The sequence below is a fragment of the Schistocerca cancellata genome, chromosome 9, assembly GCF_023864275.1.
Source record: "Schistocerca cancellata isolate TAMUIC-IGC-003103 chromosome 9, iqSchCanc2.1, whole genome shotgun sequence".
In the NCBI taxonomy this organism is placed as follows: Eukaryota; Metazoa; Arthropoda; class Insecta; order Orthoptera; family Acrididae; genus Schistocerca; species Schistocerca cancellata.
This window is the reverse complement of record NC_064634.1, coordinates 97,389,643-97,408,092: the sequence shown is the minus strand read 5'-3', so window position 1 is coordinate 97,408,092 and position 18,450 is coordinate 97,389,643. Positions and strand designations below refer to the sequence as shown.

Genomic DNA, 18,450 nt, shown 5'->3' with positions numbered 1-18,450 from the left:
ATTACCTACGATACGTTTTGTTTAATTATCACAGGTGGAGTTAACAATACGTTTAATGTGTGGAACAAAATTTCTACATACAGACAAACGCAAACAGTTACGTAAATTTTCATTACTGATGTTTGCTCTTAACCGAGACTTATTAATTTTCATAACAGAAAAAAATCTCTCACAAAAGTATGTCGAGCCCAACATTGACTTTCTTCATGGCTTCACGATGGAGACGAGGAAACTCTTGCTGTGGAAAGTCGTGATAAAGATCTATTACACGTCTTGCCAAAAGGAACTTGTCTCTCAGACGAGAATTACACTGTAGATCTATTAATTCCATTTGCAAACTGAGATGAATATCATCTACAGAAACCAGATTCTCTCGAGAACTATTCAAAACCTTGGGATAAGTAAGATATATCCCCAAATCGCTTGAGAAATTCCTCTTTTATTGCACTAAGAACGGCAACATACTGAAATCTATTATAATGGCGTTCAATATTAAACTTCCGCTCACCAGCGAGAATACTGTCACATATTATACATTTCCAATTTTCACGTTTCTCCACAGAGAACAAATGATTCTCCCATTCCTTTTTAAAAGATAGCAAATCTCCAATTCTCCGTTTCCTTGATTCACTCTGCATTTTCCGGTTATTGAAATACAACGTTCACTACGTAGTGGTCGCTTCGCTTCAACGTCCGCATCTTAGCCTGGTACTACACTGCAGCAACCTGCAGGCTGTCGGCACTATCCCGTTCGACGATTGCACGCGAGCAGCACACGTGCAGCGCTGTGTGCTCATGAGCCGCGTGCAACGTTTGCCCGCCCCTGCTCTAGGTCGTCAGGCCGTGTCACGTTCCTCTTTCACTTCCTTCTTAGACGATCGACGTTTCAACCCCACTCCTCTATTCTTCTTGAGGATCTTCTGGTGTTCCTGGTCAGCTGAACACCGTCGCGTTCACTTACGAATTGCCTCGAAGAAAACGATGCACTGACAAACAGCCAACACTGTTTCGGAAAATATCGTTCTTGTCAAATACAACTAGCTCTTTACTCACAGGAAGTGTTGAGTGCTATCGACACGGGATCTCAAATTGATTGCGTATTTCTAGATTTCCCGAACGCTTTTTACACCGTTCCTCACAAGAGTTTTCCAATCAAATTGCACGCCTGTGGAATATCGCCTCAGTTGTGCGACTGGATTCACGAGTTCCTGTCGGAAAGATCACACACAGTTCGTAGAAATTGATGGGAAGTCGTAGAGTAAAACAGAACTAATATCTGGCGTTCCCCAACGAACAGTTTAAGGCCCTCTGCTGTTCCTGATCCACAGAAACGACATAGGAGACAATCTGGACTGCCCCTTACATTATTACAGATGAAATTGTCATTTACCGTTTTGTAAATTCAACAGATGATCAACAGCCATCCCAAAATGATTTAGACAAGATACCTGCATGGTGCGAAAAGTGGCATTTGACTGTAATTTGTGAATTTCGGTTACACTATAAATCACACAAAACTAAAGCCTATAAATTCAACTCAGTACAATTACGAATAACTTTCATAAAGATTATTGATTGGCGACTCCATGGAGTGTTCTGTGCACCACGACCAAATAGTGGATAGAATTGGAAGGAGAATCAGCTCAGTTTATGTGATCGCTCTAAGCTTGTTGATACTAGTACCTACCAATTATAATTGTATATTACAGCACTAAGGATGGTCACTAAGTGACCGAAAATCGATTTCGCAGATAATAAAACAAAAAAATACGACCAGTGCTGATTCTCCTTCCAATTCTTTCATAAAGATAATGTTCTTGGGGAGCAAACTGAAGAATTCGATTTATTGGCAGAATACTTAGAAAATCCAACACGTCTAGTAAACAGACTGCCTACATTACACTTCTCCACCATGTGCTGTGCAGTGTGGGATCCCCATCAGATGGTACTGACGGAGGACATAGAAAAGGTTCGAAGAAGGGCAGTTCGTTTTGTATTATCGTGACATAGGTGAGACAACGAAACGGATACTTGAATTGGGTGGCAATCATTAAAACAGACGCGTTTTTCGTTGTAGCAGGATATTCTTGTGATATTTCAATCGTCAACTTTCTCCTCCACTTGCGAAAATATTCTGTTGGTGTCCACCTACATCGGGAGAAATGAGCATCATGATAAAATAAGAGAAGTCATAGCTCGTACAGAAAGATTTAAGTGTTCGAAAGTGGAACGGTAGAGAAGTATTTTGAAAGTGGTTCAAACAATCCTCTGCCACGTACTTAATTGTAAATTGCCGAGTAATCATGTAGACGTAGATGTAAAAGGGAGATTCTTCTTGAGAAGTGAGGTTATTGGGTGAAATTCTTGCTCTCCCTCTTGGGGGGAGTGGTGGCGTACTGCTTTAATCCAAGTTACTGGGAGGCCATTCTATGGAAGAGATCTGCTCATCGACTACATACTGGGCTATTTTGTGAACTCAGGATCGTCCGCGATATTTTAATCATGGTGTGGAGAAACACAGCAGGCAATGTGGAGCTCTATGTTAGTCTAGGTCCCAGAATTAACGGAAGCCGAACTCTGTAATAGTTCTGGGTGAGGCATCGTAACTGAATAGGTACTGGAACAGGCAGAGCGAGTATGTTTATCAAAAAATATTTGTCGTGTCGCAGGAGTGGCTTCATAGGAACTGTTCTGTATTTCCCGCTCACCTTAGAAGTAAAATCTGAGAAGCGAAGAACGAATGTAATTCCAGTAGAGAAGGCGGCAACAGGCTTCCAATTTCCTGGCGTCCGCCATCAAGGAAGTAAACACCCAGCTACGGTGCGTGAAGAATACAAACCACTCTGAGATCGCCACACCGGCTGCACGACAGTAATATTTTGATAAACATTCCCCCCTCTCCCGCTCTGCCTCTTTCGCTGTATACCCAGTGACGTTGCCGCACCAATAGGCTACCGGAAGAATATTGTCCTATAGGCCAACTTCTTTGAAAACAAGGGCGGGAAAATTTGCTATAGACTAATAACTGAACGTGTCGTAGGTCTTTGACAGTGTTCAGCGAACCGCGAGCATCACAAGATCATCTTGCGTGATGATAAATGCGACATCCAACTAGCAATTATTATCTTTCGCAACGAGCTCACAACGCAGAACGTACTCTCGGACATAAACTCGGAACTACATTATTACTTGTACTAAAATACCAATCTGTCTACCGTCTTGTAATGATTATTCTGTTTATGGACACTTCCATCACTACTGTTAGGAATTCTCCCTTAAATATTTTTCCAACTCGACACAGCGATAATATGTAAGTGATGAGACTTCGCATGCGTCACAGAATAACGAATCTTTGTTAGTAGCAAAATCTTTAGCTTTTCCGTAAATAATTCAAATATTTCAATTAAACTTATTCATCATTTAGAAAACTTTTTCCCTTAATTGAAATCTTTTCTTTAACACTGAGAAGATCTACTTTCAGTAGCTTATTTATAATTTCATTCGTTCAAGAACCTTTTACCAAACACGTTTAAAAAAAACACCACATTATACGTGATATCGACTCCACTGTATCAATATCTCTGAATTACACTCTTTTATACTTCCGAAAATGATATAGATATATCCACACTAGATACAAATTAAATAAACTGGGAAGTTTCCTTTAACCCCAATGAAATTGGATTTATTTTCCTTCTATGTATCTCAATACCCGTTGGTTATCACCAGTGAACGAGTGCCAGCAAGTATATTATCAGTCCCCACAATACGGAAACAAGTCATAAAAAAATCAAACAAAAATCCTAAATGTCACCGCCACTTTTCAACTAACCTTAAGTTACAATTTAAAAGCAAATCTTGACCTCTTCAGGCGTTGACCACACGCGACCCGCTAAGTTCCCTAACATTTAAATCGGCCACTCGTCACCTTGAATCAAGTTTTGGTTTAGCTACGTGTAGCTCGTTAAATGGTTCCTTCAATTTACCATCGCTTGTCTACTCAGTGATAAGTGCACACCATCACCGTATAGTGAAACAGTTCGTCGTTCTATGAGCCAATTCGCTGCCTGCTGCAAGCTAGTGGTCTTGAAAATACAGCTACCAACACGTGTTCGAGGCTTTCTCTTCTCGATACACACACGCACAGTACCCAAACCACCTCAATAAAAACGACAGGCAACCCAATTACCTCTGGGCGCGTCGCGTCCACTCCATACAATGCAGACGGGATATCAGTCACACCGATTCCACAAAACTCAACACCTAACAAATCAACCTCTCAATTAAATCAGGCTCACGCGGGACTCACCCCAGCAAATTTAATGAACGAAACTGTTCCCACAACTATAATCAACAAAATTCCGTGCACTATCCCAAGACTTAGGTGTCAACTGAGTAGCCTCACTACGCCACGTAGTGAAACGCTATAAGATCAGACCTGATATACACCACTACCACCACTTGGTCGGTGAGAGGTCTATCCGGGAACTAACTAACCCTTTTCGTTGTACAATAGGAACCATTTAAAACGAACAAACACGCAACGCCACGCCAACTTTTAACAATTAATGTAATAATCATCGATGCTGTCGATTCTTCGCAATAGCGGCTGGCTGCTGCGCGTCGCCCAGGCAGCATCTCTGGACGCAGCGAGGGCGATATGGTATATCGCTGCAGTCGCGCATGCTCGCCATCTGCTATTCCGTAGACGCTTTCATATCATCTAGAACGCAATTTGATTTTGGTTTTACCACATCATACACGTATATTACCGTGACCACCAGGAGTTATCATTGATTTATCACGCAGGACGCTCAGCACCAGTAAGGGCGAACGTACCCCGTGCGTTTTGACACAGCACACTGTGCGACGGAGATGGGAACTCGTTGCCACCACGACGGGAGCCCGCCTAGCAGACAGACAAAACCTCTGCTGTGCTGTTCCGCCGCTACTGTCCCCACAACAAACCGTTACTTGAGTCTACTTTACATTTCTCATTCCGCTACACAAGTACACTGGTATCTCACATCAAGAAAGTTATAAATCTTAACGTAAGATTTCGAAAATTGTCGCCTTTTAAGCAACCGATATTTTAAAAAAATTAACGTTTATTAAAAAATAAGGAGCTTATTTGAAGGAATGCCGCTCACTAACCTCAAAAGATAGAAATACAAGTCCAGTCCTCCTAGACACAGGAAAGTTGGAAGGTTAGAACAGTCCACGTAGAAGTTCAATTCAGAATCGCACTGACATCGTTGCTCATTTTTATAGGATGGGCAGACACCGTCTAGCAAAATTTAAACCCACAGTTAAAGCGCAATTGGCATTTCACTAACAATTCCACAAAAGCCACCTCGTTATGATAAGGTACATGATTGGCATAGAAAAATCGTAGAAAAAGGTTACATCTGGAAGCAGAAAAGCTCGGTCCGTCAATGAGGTTCGGATGAAAATGTCGATCCGCGCAACTTACGAAAGGGGCCCTGCGAAATCCACGACATGAACACGCAACGAACTTAAAATCTCTCAACCAACACTATGGCGAGTTCTGAAACAGGCTGTACACACTGCAGATATTGCAAGCATTGCAGCCTGATGACCAAACCAAAAGGTACAAATCTTGCACTGCAACTCTAGAGAATGTGGAAAAGAACATTGCTTCTGGAAGACGATTTTTTTTTTCACGATGAATCCACTTTTCATCTTTCTGATATTGTTGATCGCCATAGTGTTAAATTTTGAGCGAGTGAAAATCCTATGACGATGGTTCAACAAGAAAGAGACACGCCGAGGATTAATGCCTTCTGTACTGTTCCTGGGAACAAAGTTTATGGAACACTTTTTTAAATTGAGAACACTGTTCCAGAAATCTCATATCCAGACGTGTTAGAAAAATGCCTATTTCCCCAACATCAAAAGTGATTCACGTAACCTCATCTTCCTGCAAGACAACACTGCGCTTCTCCACACGCCCGTCGGTTCCGGAATAAGATCGTTTCAGGACGATTGACTGGAAGAGGGGGAACAAATGATGAGTTTCATCGTCCGTGGCCTCCCACGTGACCAGAAGTTACTCCCTCTGATTTTTATACATGAGGGTTCCCAAGACCTGCGACGTCGAATTGCTGGAACAGTGACTTCGATACCTAGAGACGAACTGACTCGTGTGGCAAGAAGTAAGCTACCGTTCTGATGTCATTTAACATAAGCCGCGCGGGGTGACTGCGCGGTCTTGGGCGCCTTGTCACAGACCGCGTGCCTCCCCCCGACGGAGGTTCGAGTCCTCCCTCGAGCATCAGTGTGTGTGTTACCCTTAGCAAAAGTTAGCTTAAGTTAGATTAAGTAGTGCGTAAGCTTAGGGACCGATGACCTCAGCAGTTTGGTCCCATAAGACCTTACCACAAATTTCAAATTTCATTTAACATATGGTGTTAACACTGACTACATATCCTACTGGCCATTAAAACTGCTACACCAAGAAGAAATGCAGATGTTAAAAGGGTATTCGTTGGACAAATATATTATACTAGAACTGAGATGTGATTATATTTTCACTCAATTTGGATGCATAGATCGTGAGGAATCTGTACCCAGAACAACCACCTATGGCCGTAATAACGGCCTTGATACGCCTGGGCATTGAGTCAAACAGAGCTTGGATGGCGTGTACAGGTACAGCTGCCCATGCACCTTCAACACGATGCCACACTTCATCAAGAGTAGTGACTGGGGTATTGTGACGAGCCAGTTGCTCGGCCATCATTGACCAGACGTTTTCAGTTCGTGAGAGATCTGGAGAATGTGCTGGCCAGGGCAGCAGTTGAACAGTTTCTGTATCCAGAAAGGCCCTTTCAGGACCTGCATCATGCGGTCGTGCATTATCCTGCTGAAATGTAGGGTTTCGCAGGGATCGAATGAAGGGTAGAGCCACGGGTCGTAACACATCTGAAATGTAACGTCCACTGTTCAAAGTGCCGTCAATGCGAACAAGAGGTGACCGAGACGTGTAACCAATGGCACCCCATTCAATAACGCCGAGTGATACGCCAGTATGACGATGACGAATACAAGCTTCCAATGTGCGTTCACCGCGATTTCACCAAACACGGATGCGACCATAATGATCATGTAAACAGAACCTGGATTAATCCGAAAAAATGACGTTTTGCCATTCGTGCACCCAGGTTCGTCGTTGAGTACACCATCGTAGGCGCTCCTGACTGTGATGCAGCGTCAAGGGTAACCGCAGCTATGGTCTCCGAGCTGATAATCCATGCTGCTGCAAACGTCATCGAACTGTTCGTGCAAATGGTTGTTGTCTTGCAAACATCCCCATCTGTTGACTCAGGGATCGAGACGTGGCTGCACGATCCGTTACAGCCATGCGGATAAGATGCCTGTCATCTCCACTGCTAGTGATACAAGGCCGTTGGGATCCAGCACGACGTTCTGTATTACCCTCCTGAACCCACCGATTCCGTATTCTGCTAACAGTCATTGGATCTCGACCAACGCGAGCAGCAATGCCGCGATACGATAAACCGCAATCGCGATAGGCTCCAACCCGACCTTTACAAAGTCGGAAACGTGATGGCACGCATTTCTCCTCCTTACGCGAGGCATCACAACAACGTTTTACCAGGCAACGCCGGTCAACTGCTATTTGTGTATGAGAAATCGGTTGCAAACTTTCCTCATGTCAGCCTGTTGCAGGTGTCTCCACCGGCGCCAACCATGTGAGAATGCTCTGAAAAGCTAATTATTTGCATATCACAGCATCTTCTTCCTGTCGGTTAAATTTCGCATCCGTAGCACGTAATCTTCATGGTGTAGCAATTTTAATGGCCAGTAGTGTAGCCGTTTGTGAGAAATTTTGAAATCTGCTCCTTCTTTTGAGTCACCCTGTACTTGATTAACTGCAGCGCTATGTCTCCACGGAAAACTGACGTACGACATAGACGTCTCTCTTATATAGTCGGACACAGAACAAAATGTCTTTATACAGGAGCCTAGCGGATTTCTAGAGACGTGTCTGTTTTGGGGCCACAGGTGGCGATGGTGGAGCTGCAGATCAACGAGCCGACCAAGGTGCCCGAGTGGCTGTTCGTCATGTTCTCGGTGTGCACCACGGTGCTGGTGGCTGTGCACATCTTCGCGCTCATGATCTCCACCTACCTGCTGCCCAACATCGACGCCGTCAGTAAACTGCAGGTGCGTGCCGCGTCGCGCGCCACAGGCGCAAGTCCTACACTGCTACACTATGACGTCGCTCCTGTCTGAGGCCAACACGCTTGACACAAGAGTTGCCAGTGACTCATAACTTCACTGGCAGGAATTAAAATATTAGATTTATTCAAAATTTTATACGCAATAATTTTGCTAGTAATGAAAGAAGGTAGAAAAAATTCACGTAGTGGCACTGAAAGTGATGAAGGTATACAGTTGTTTCTGTTTAGTATTGTTGCTACTTGTGATGACATAAGTCGTTCAGAAATGCACCATTTGGTACTGTTTGTTGTTCACTACTGCCCCCCACCCTACGGTTTGTTAAGGTAAAAAAGCAATCACTCACAATAAATCGGAACTACTCTGAATGTTACGTACTGAGAGAGAGGGACAAATTTTCAACGACCTTTGCACATAGACTGTGTACCTCAACAATTATAACTTATTTCCCCACCTCCTCTGTAGATTCTGGCATCAGCTTCATCTTTTTGTGAGCCTGTTAACTACTCGAGCCGGCCGGAGTGGCCGAGCGATTCTAGGCGCTACAGTCTGGAACCGCGCGACCGCTACGGTCGCAAGTTCGAATCCTGCCTCGGGCATGGATGTGTGTGACGACCTTAGGTTAGTTAGGTTTAAGTAGTTCTAAGTTCTAGGGGACTGATGACCACAGCAGTTAAGTCCCATAGTGCTCAGAGCCATTTTGTAACTACTCGAAAACAAACAAACTTAGTATCTGAAAAACTGTGGCTTTTATGACCGCGTCTCCGCCACAGCCCGCTGACACTTCATATCTAGCGCCATATACCGACCGTGTCAGTAAGGAAAGGACAGAATTAAAGAGGTGATAGTGTGAAGACAAAATTTTGGGTTAAGAAAAGCTGCACTCTCGACAGAAAAACTCAGGGACTGTGCAATGGTGGTAAAAAAATAGCAAGTGGAGATGCACATACCTTTTACGGAAAATAATGGGTTTCCATCTTGTCTACATTACTGCATTACAAAGTTTTAGTAGATTGCTCTTGCTACTCCACTGTGTTACCACGAAAGCTTATACGTCGCACAGTGTGCAGGTGTGCAGTAAGACAACTGGCACAGCAGCTAACGCAGGAACAATCTACATACATCATACTTTCAGATCCACAGACAAGGAGGTGTAGTATTCCAGACTCTCCATCACAATTAGCTGGAAGCTGCTATTTTCCCCTAGCCAGCGTCCCCCTACCCCGCTCATGAGACAATCATAACCAGTCAGTCAACAGAACAGTGGACATGATTTACGCTTCATAATCTCTCTGCCAGTTCTAGATTGAAAAGGTAATTTTATCATCAAATAACATCTTTTCTCTCTGCTAATACGCTTTGTCATGGACAGAACATGCTCGAAACGGGCAGCAGTGCGTTTAATTGATCAGAATATAGGTGTAAGTGGAATTTAATGAGAGATTAAAACTGTACAAGGACTGGGACTCGAACCCGGGATCTTTGCCTATTTCCGTCAGTGCTGTTACCAAAGGTGCTATCCAAAGACGACTTACATCCCGTCCTCACTGCTTCAATACTGCCAGTACATCATTCTTGAAAGTATGAAAGGGAAAGTGGGCTTTAATATCCACTTGACAAGTTCGTTTAGAGAGGGGACAGGGAAGGAAATTATCCACGTCTTTTAAAAGAACCACCCCGGTATTTACCTTAAGCGATTTTTGGAGCTAAAGCAAAATCTCACTCTTGAGAGGTAGTCGCGGATTCGAACTGCCCACTTCCCGAACACTAGTCCTTTGTCGTAACCACTGCGCCACCTACCTCGGTCTTCATACTACAAGTATAAAGTGCGTGGCGGCGGTGTAGCACAAGTAATTATTTCACACAGTCACGGTTTCTACTCCTAAGCTGTCCTCACATGGTGCGAGTTAGCTACCGTCGACGTGGAGCTGTAAGAGTTTTGTGGTGTCAGTACCCGTCATTTCACGTTTAGGAGCCATTGCCTCAGTTGGAATATTTGCAATATTTGCAATATTTCGCCAATGTGGTATTAAAACTAGAACCAACTATACGCAAGAGCGCTGGCTACGTCACAAGCAGAACTTCCTAGACGCCATTCTGTATTTGTCTTTTTCAGCTGAAGCGCATATTAGTGGTTTTATATAATAACTTATACCCCATAGATATATGCTGTTTCTAAGCCCCAGCACATTCAGAATCACTCAGAAACGCGTCGTTATTGGTACGTTTTGCTGTAGTAAAATGACAGGAAACGTCATATTGGAGGTTAAAGGATGTTCTCATTTATTTATTTATTTTCGTGTTATAAATCGCGAGTTATGAAAGTACGCTGTTTTAAGGCAACGGCACACTGAACATTCGTCAAAAACGTGTCGTTCTTTGTAGGATCTGTTGTAATTGTCAGTTAATCACGTATCGGCTATTGAATCCTTCAGAAGATCGTAACATAAAATGCTAGGTCGCTTGTTGTACAAGTCTAGGGAGACATAGTTGGTAGAAGCGCCGAGTTACGAAACAATGTGTGGAGGGTTCGCGTATTGCTATATCCGACTATTCTTTTTCTCCTTCGCGTTTTCTAAGAGGTGTCGACCTTTCTGATGTAATTAATATAAATCTTTGTGTAATAGTCAAGGTTATGTAAATATAAGTGCACCCTCCCTCGTGAGTGAGTATCTTAGATTTTGTGAAGTTTTCTAAGCTTATGTCCTTACTGATTGGGCATGTAACTTTCCGTTTTGTCTTATGATATATTCATGGATATTGAAGTTTTTATCTGTGTGTACTGCAGACAGGACAACATGACTAGCATAGGGACAATGGAGGAATTGTGCTTTTTAATAGAGCCAGCGAAGGAATTTTAGACGCGTCCATTTTCGTAAACAAAGCGTGTGGTTAGCAAGCCGGATACAGCAACAGCTACCGCTGGAGACGCAAGAGTCGCAAATCACGTTAGCTAGCACGTCCCATGTGACGTGGACGCTGTGTGTGTCGAGATGATGGACGTCTCGTCCGCTTCCACATCAGTGTTAGCTGCCTCGTGCGGTGTGGGCCCGGGTTTAAGCACTATGGCCGTAATCTCGTGGTGGAGTGGTGAAGACGAATATTTCAAATGGCTCTGAGCACTATGGGACTTAACATCTGAGGTCATCAGTCCCCTAGAACTTAGAGCTACTTAAACCTAACTAACCTAAAGACATCACACACATCCATGCCCGAGGCAGGATTCGAACTTGCGACCGTAGCAGTCACGTGGTTCCAGACTGAAGCGCCTAGAACTGCTCGGCCACTGCGGCTGGCGACGAATAGTTGGTGACTTCCTGCACGTGTTGCTGTGAGTATGAAGTTAATCCGCACGCGGCGAGTGTAACTGTAGTTTGTGCCTTGCACAAAAAAATCTAGACCTCTTCACCTCCTCGCAGGATAGGTTCGTGTCCTGAACCTATGACGGCAATGGCTCTGTTGTTAAGTGTGACGTGCAAGGTATGGGGAATCAGCTTCGTAGGTGCTCAACACAAAATGTAATAAGAAAACAAAGAAATTTATCAGCACATTTGGCAGCAGAAGTACAATGGACCTGAACTTGTCAGAACCGTTAATGATAACACTTAGAGTAAAAGTGAATTTGTCGTCAATCAGAAGGTTTATTGGACCAACACACTGCTTTCCTAGGCACTGTCCTGTTGGAGGTGGTATGCCATGGCCTTCCTCCGAGCTTTGAGCTGACATACCCGGCGTGTAATAGCGGGAACGGCAGTTAGCGTGTAGGTCGAACAACACTGCTACTCGACGCTTTTCATTTTAATAAACATTTCCAGAATTGAAAGAAGTGAAGAAGTGATAAGTGACGGTTAAAAATTCTATGACTGACCGGAATTCGAACCCCCAGACCTTTGAAACCGAAATCTGGCTTTTTGTCTCTGAGCCACCGACCCAGGTAGAAATGGTTAGCAAGCAGCAGGCACCTACCCCCAAAAAACTCACACATGTTTTATGGAATACACCGAAAAATCTTGACTTTTCAACAACTAGTAACTCACAGCGCAATTTACCAAGGGCCTAAAGAATACTGAGAGTAATTTAGCGCTGAAGTTAGCCAATCGGGGCGACGCGCGCGCATATTAAAGTTTCAGCTAACCACAGAAAGCGCTCATTGGGTAACACCGCCTCTGGCAGGCCGCTTGGATGTCAGCACGCGACGTCCTGATTGGCTAACTTCTATGCTAAATAACTCGGAAACGGCGCAAAGTATCGAATTTTTTTCTTTACATTTACGTCTCCGTACAGTCTGCCCTGCAATATCCCTACAACCGTCTCAGACATTTTCTAACCACTCTGTATATGTAAAATTGCATTGAACTGACCAACTAAAGTTTTATAATTGCATAATAAAGCATTTTTATTGAATTCCTTCACATAAAAGGATTCCGCATGCACCACCCGTTCATTCCTCCAAGCTACCAATTTGAGACGTATATTTTAATCAGAGAATCAGTCCCTCACCTCATGTTTTCAAATAGAGTACTGCAGTTTGTACACCGGAGCTTCTGACCTGGTTATCGTCCAGGTGGTGAAGCATTCTCTTGAATTTACTACAAAAAAAGGCCTGAGATATTTTAAATGAAAAATTTTCCCAGTAAGCCACGGCAAATCTCTCTCTCTTTCTGAGCCTTATCCCACGGTCACGCAGGGTCGGCCATGGTTAATCGGATGTGGCGTGTTGAGTTTAAGGGGGGGCTGGATGCCCTTCCTGTCGCCACCCAATACCCCCCAGGAAGGAATTAGTGTGCTCCAGCTGTCTGTGTCTAGTGTAACCCATGGAATAGCGCGAACGTGTTGCAAATGTCTGCGAGTCGTGTAACTGAGGCACTCCTATTTTTTATTCATTATTAAACCTACTCCTGCATTACCCCTATTTGATTTTGTATTTATAACCCTGTATTCACCTGACCAAAATTCTTGTTTCTCCAGCCACCGAACTTCACTAATTCCCACTATATCTGACTTAAACCTATCCATTTCCCTTTTTAAATTTTCTAACCTACCTGCCCGCTTAAGGGATCTGATATTCCACGCTCCGATCCGTAGAACGCCAGTTTTCTTTCTCCTGAGAACGACGTCCTCTTGACTAGTCCCCGCTCGGAGATCCAAATGGGGACTATTTTACCTCTGGAATATTTTACCCAAGAGGGCGCCATCATCATTTAACCATACAGTAAAGCTGCATGCCCTCGGGAAAAATTATGGCCGTAGTTTCCCCTTGCTTTCAGCCGTTCGCAGTACCAGAACAGCAAGGACGTTTTGGTTATTGTTACAAGGTCAGATCAGTCAATCATCCAGACTGTTTCCCCTGCAACTACTGAAAAGGCTGCTGCCCCTCTTCAGGAACCACACGTTTGTCTGGCCTCTCAACAGATACCCCTCCGCTGTGGTTGCACCTACAGTATGGCTATCTGTATCGTTGAGGCACGCAAGCCTCCCCACCAACGGCAAGGTCCATGGTTCATGGGGGGGAGTGCAACCATATCGACAGCAAATTGGCGAGGCATTCGTTTTCATGGACGACAGTTCGCGCCCCCATCGTGCACATCTCGTGAATGACTTCCTTCGGAGTAATGACATCGCTCGACTAGAGTGGCCAGCATGTTCTCCAGACATGAACCCTATCGAACATGCCTGGTATAGACTGAAAAGGGCTGTTTATGGGCGACGTGACCCACCAACCACTCTGAGGGATCTACGCCGAATCGCCATTGAGGAGTGGGACAATCTGGACGAACAGTGCCTTGATGAACTTGTGGATAATATGCCATTATGAATACAGGCATGCTTCAGTGCAAGAGGACATGCTACAGGATATTAGATGTACCGGTTAAAAAGATATAGCCTATGTCTGTCTGGATGTTTGAGTGTTGCATAAAAATTTGAAGTAATTTGGTCAAGAACTTTTCAAGATTTTTGGTAACAACATTTCCCACTTATGTAGTATATATACTCATACATCACATATATTTAAAAATGTGTGGTCTATGTCTGTTCAAACGTTTATTAGAGTGTCACATAAAAGTTTTCAGTAAATTGATTAGGAATATTTCGAGTTTTTGCTAATTATATTTCCCCTTTATATAGTGTAAACATTTATATACCCTGTATATAATGAAGATGTAGCAAATTTCCATCCGAACATTTATTAGAGCATTGTGAAAGAAGTTGTCGAGATTTTTGGTAATAATGTTAAACTACACTCCTGGAAATTGAAATAAGAACACCGTGAATTCATTGTCCCAGGAAGGGGAAACTTTATTGACACATTCCTGGGGTCAGATACATCACATGATCACACTGACAGAACCACAGGCACATAGACACAGGCAACAGAGCATGCACAATGTCGGCACTAGTACAGTGTATATCCACCTTTCGCAGCAATGCAGGCTGCTATTCTCCCATGGAGACGATCGTAGAGATGCTGGATGTAGTCCTGTGGAACGGCTTGCCTTGCCATTTCCACCTGGCGCCTCAGTTGGACCAGCGTTCGTGCTGGACGTGCAGACCGCGTGAGACGACGCTTCATCCAGTCCCAAACATGCTCACTGGGGGACAGATCCGGAGATCTTGCTGGCCAGGGTAGTTGACTTACACCTTCTAGAGCACGTTGGGTGGCACGGGATACATGCGGACGTGCATTGTCCTGTTGGAACAGCAAGTCCCCTTGCCGGTCTAGGAATGGTAGAACGATGGGTTCGATGACGGTTTGGATGTACCGTGCACTATTCAGTGTCCCCTCGACGATCACCAGTGGTGTACGGCCAGTGTAGGAGATCGCTCCCCACACCATGATGCCGGTTGTTGGCCCTGTGTGCCTCGGTCGTATTCAGTCCTGATTGTGGCGCTCACCTGCACGGCGCCAAACACGCATACGACCATCATTGGCACCAAGGCAGAAGCGACTCTCATCGCTGAAGACGACACGTCTCCATTCGTCGCTCCATTCACGCCTGTCGCGACACCACTGGAGGCGGGCTGCACGATGTTGGGGCGTGAGCGGAAGACGGCCTAACAGTGTGCGGGACCGTAGCCCAGCTTCATGGAGACGGTTGCGAATGGTCCTCGCCGATACCCCAGGAGCAACAGTGTCCCTAATTTGCTGGGAAGTGGCGGTGCGGTCCCCTACGGCACTGCGTAGGATCCTACGGTCTTGGCGTGCATCCGTGCGTCGCTGCGGTCTGGTCCCAGGTCAACGGGCTCGTGCACCTTCCGCCGACCACTGGCGACAACATCGATGTACTGTGGAGACCTCACGCCCCACGTGTTGAGCAATTCGGCGGTACGTCCACCCGGCCTCCCGCATGCCCACTATACGCCCTCGCTCAAAGTCCGTCAACTGCACATACGGTTCACGTCCACGCTGTCGCGGCATGCTACCAGTGTTAAAGACTGCGATGGAGCTCCGTATGCCACGGCAAACTGGCTGACACTGACGGCGGCGGTGCACAAATGCTGCGCAGCTAGCGCCATTCGACGGCCAACACCGCGGTTCCTGGTGTGTCCGCTGTGCCGTGCGTGTGATCATTGCTTGTACAGCCCTCTCGCAGTGTCCGGAGCAAGTATGGTGGGTCTGACACACCGGTGTCAATGTGTTCTTTTTTCCATTTCCAGGAGTGTATGATGGTTCAAATGGCTCTGAGCACTATGGGACTTAACATCTGAGGTCATCAGTCCCCTATAACTTAGAACTACTTAAACATAACTAACCTAAGGACATCACACATATCCATGCCCGAGGCAGGATTCGAATCTCCGCAGTAGCGGTCGCGCGGTTCCAGACTGAATGTTAAACTATTACTTGTCTTTATGTAGTAGTATAGCTGACACACATTGTGAACTATTTTTAGTTCCAGCCGCCAGATTTATTGTGTACTGGGTTTAAAGAGAGGACGTCAGTTGCAGACAATGAGGTGTGCTGTGGGTGTTGCCTACAGGTGCAGGAGCTGGTGGGCGAGTCCCCGCACGAGCGCATGCGCGGCTTCATCGAGCTGGCGTGGGCCTTCTCCACGGTGCTGGGGCTCTTCCTGTTCCTGGTCGAGGTGGCCATCCTGTGCTGGGTCAAGTTCTGGGACTACTCGTTCACGGCCGCGTGGGCCGCCACCGTGATCGTGGTGCCCGTGCTGATCGTGTTCGTCGCCTTCGCCGTGCACTTCTACCACAAGCTGGTCGTGCACAAGTGCGAGAGCTCCGTGGCCGACATCCAGGAGCTGGAGGCCATGAAGCAGCAGCTCGACTCGGCCACGCTGGCCCACTCCAAGGTGTGAGGGAGGGGCGGCCGGACGGTGCACCAACCTGCCCAGCGCCTCGGAGCTGTGACGTTATTTTGAATCTGCTGCACGCCACTCGTCAGAGAGTTTAGCCTTTGGAGGACGCATAGTGGCACAAGTGCGTGAAACAGAAACAAAAGTTTAACCAGTGAATGCGGATACTTGAAACGATGCAAGGCTGTGAGAATTTACTGACCGTGTCGAGTGACAAAGTCGGAAGAAGAAATGAGCACGGAAGACGCGAAGACACGAAACACCGTCGTTTTGACTCCTCTAGATTGCGCCTCTAGATTGCGATAACAGTCGCGACGGCAGTAATAGTGTTAGCAAGCCACTAACAGTGTAACCAAAACCGCACGTTAGTGCGTCCAGGAATCTAGTACCATGTCAAGTCTCACATCAGCCTGACGAGAAATATGTAGGAAATATTCTACACATTGCACCTCAAACGACGATTTTCTATGGACGGCAGTTTCTCTCCTCGTGCAAGCTCTGAAATTCCAAAACATCTTCCGTATGCTATATTAATGAACTTTTATAAGGCGAGAGCATCCGTTATGGCGGGATAGGGCGGTGGGCAGACAGGGCCGAATAATTACAGTAATCACAGATGTTTTGCGCTTACGAGAAATGTGAGGCTCTTGTAACATCTCTTCCCCTACCTACTCTATCGCTCAGCTTCAGTTTCATTGTTTGTGTAGTCCAAATACGGCGACTTCGATTTGGTAGTCCACACGTCGAAAGAACTTAATGAAGACATGAAAAGAATGTGTTGGCATAAAGTCATTCGAGGCTGAATGTCGATGTAAGTTATTCACGAACATAAATTTCACTGAAAAGCCAACCTGGAAGAATACAGCACGATCTGATAAATGCAAAAAAAGGTAAAGTGGAAAGATGAAGAAAGATTGCGAGGTAAAGCGCCGAAGAAATTCAAACACGCCCAATCAACTGAGCACAATAATAAAAAATCGAAGGTTTAGTACCTACAATGATATTTCGAAGTACGCCAATATTCATGAATTCACATTGAATGCAGAAATCGCTGCACAGTTCAACACTGTGTCACCGTTTTCTTGCTCAATTCCAGTATGTGATCGGTTCTTTGTAAGTCTGACGAGAATATTATGTTGGGGACAGAGTTAAAGCATTTAGCTGTATGCCGTCCGTACTGTGAAGAATTATAGCCTCTCCTAATGCTGGCTCAAACCACAAGCTGGTTACGAATAGCTAACACAATGACCAGACCGCTAAGAACACTCGTCTCGTTCTTATAGTAGTATGTATCACTTCTTCATGGCGGTAGTTTCAATGGTTTTCTGGGGAGTAGAAAGAAGTCTGTGTCAGAGTTAAATTTGCGATGCTGTGCTAGTGATAACGCACAGCGTATTAACTCGATTTGATGTAAATACTTCTCGTGTTGTGAATTTTCTAACGCTGTCGCTTGATTCATAATATGTCCGATATTGCCGCATCTCAGGGAAACTGCTTTTTGCCGACAGTTTCGTAACTAGTTTCCGTATTGCTAGACTATTTGTTTCCGTGCATGTGCAGACAGTTGTAGCTTTAGAAATCTGTGGTTTAAAGTGTTTTTCAAGTGTGAGAGCTACACACGTCTCTACGTAACAGCCTCAAATAGACAGTGAAAACGCGCAGGAGGGTAAGCTGTTGTGACCAGCTGCCAGAACACTCCTGTCCTCCTAGTCACCCGCCGTGCCGGTGCAGTTTGTCCTCCTCCACAGAACTATTCGAGGACAAACTCGTCACTCAATGCCGGACCAAGTACGGCTGTGCTTTTTAGGACCAGGTACCAAAGATCTGTACTTCGATACAGTATTTTCATCCATAAGATGGTGGAAATCACAAAAGTTTACGTTTGTAGAGCATAACAACGGCCGCTTCCCCTGCCGTG

General features: G+C 45.2%; 1 protein-coding gene across 1 annotated transcript in view; it reads left to right on the top strand.

Moving 5' to 3' along the window:
- Window positions 1-16,815, top strand: part of LOC126100904 (protein orai-2-like) — a 125,120-nt gene extending 108,305 nt beyond the window's left edge. Inside the window, exons 5-6 of the mRNA XM_049911571.1 lie at window positions 8,050-8,211; window positions 16,206-16,815. Of these exons, the coding sequence (XP_049767528.1) occupies window positions 8,050-8,211; window positions 16,206-16,535 (492 nt within the window). The 3' untranslated portion in view covers window positions 16,536-16,815. The remainder of the gene's footprint in view (window positions 1-8,049; window positions 8,212-16,205) is intronic.
- The last annotated feature ends 1,635 nt before the right edge of the window (window positions 16,816-18,450 follow it).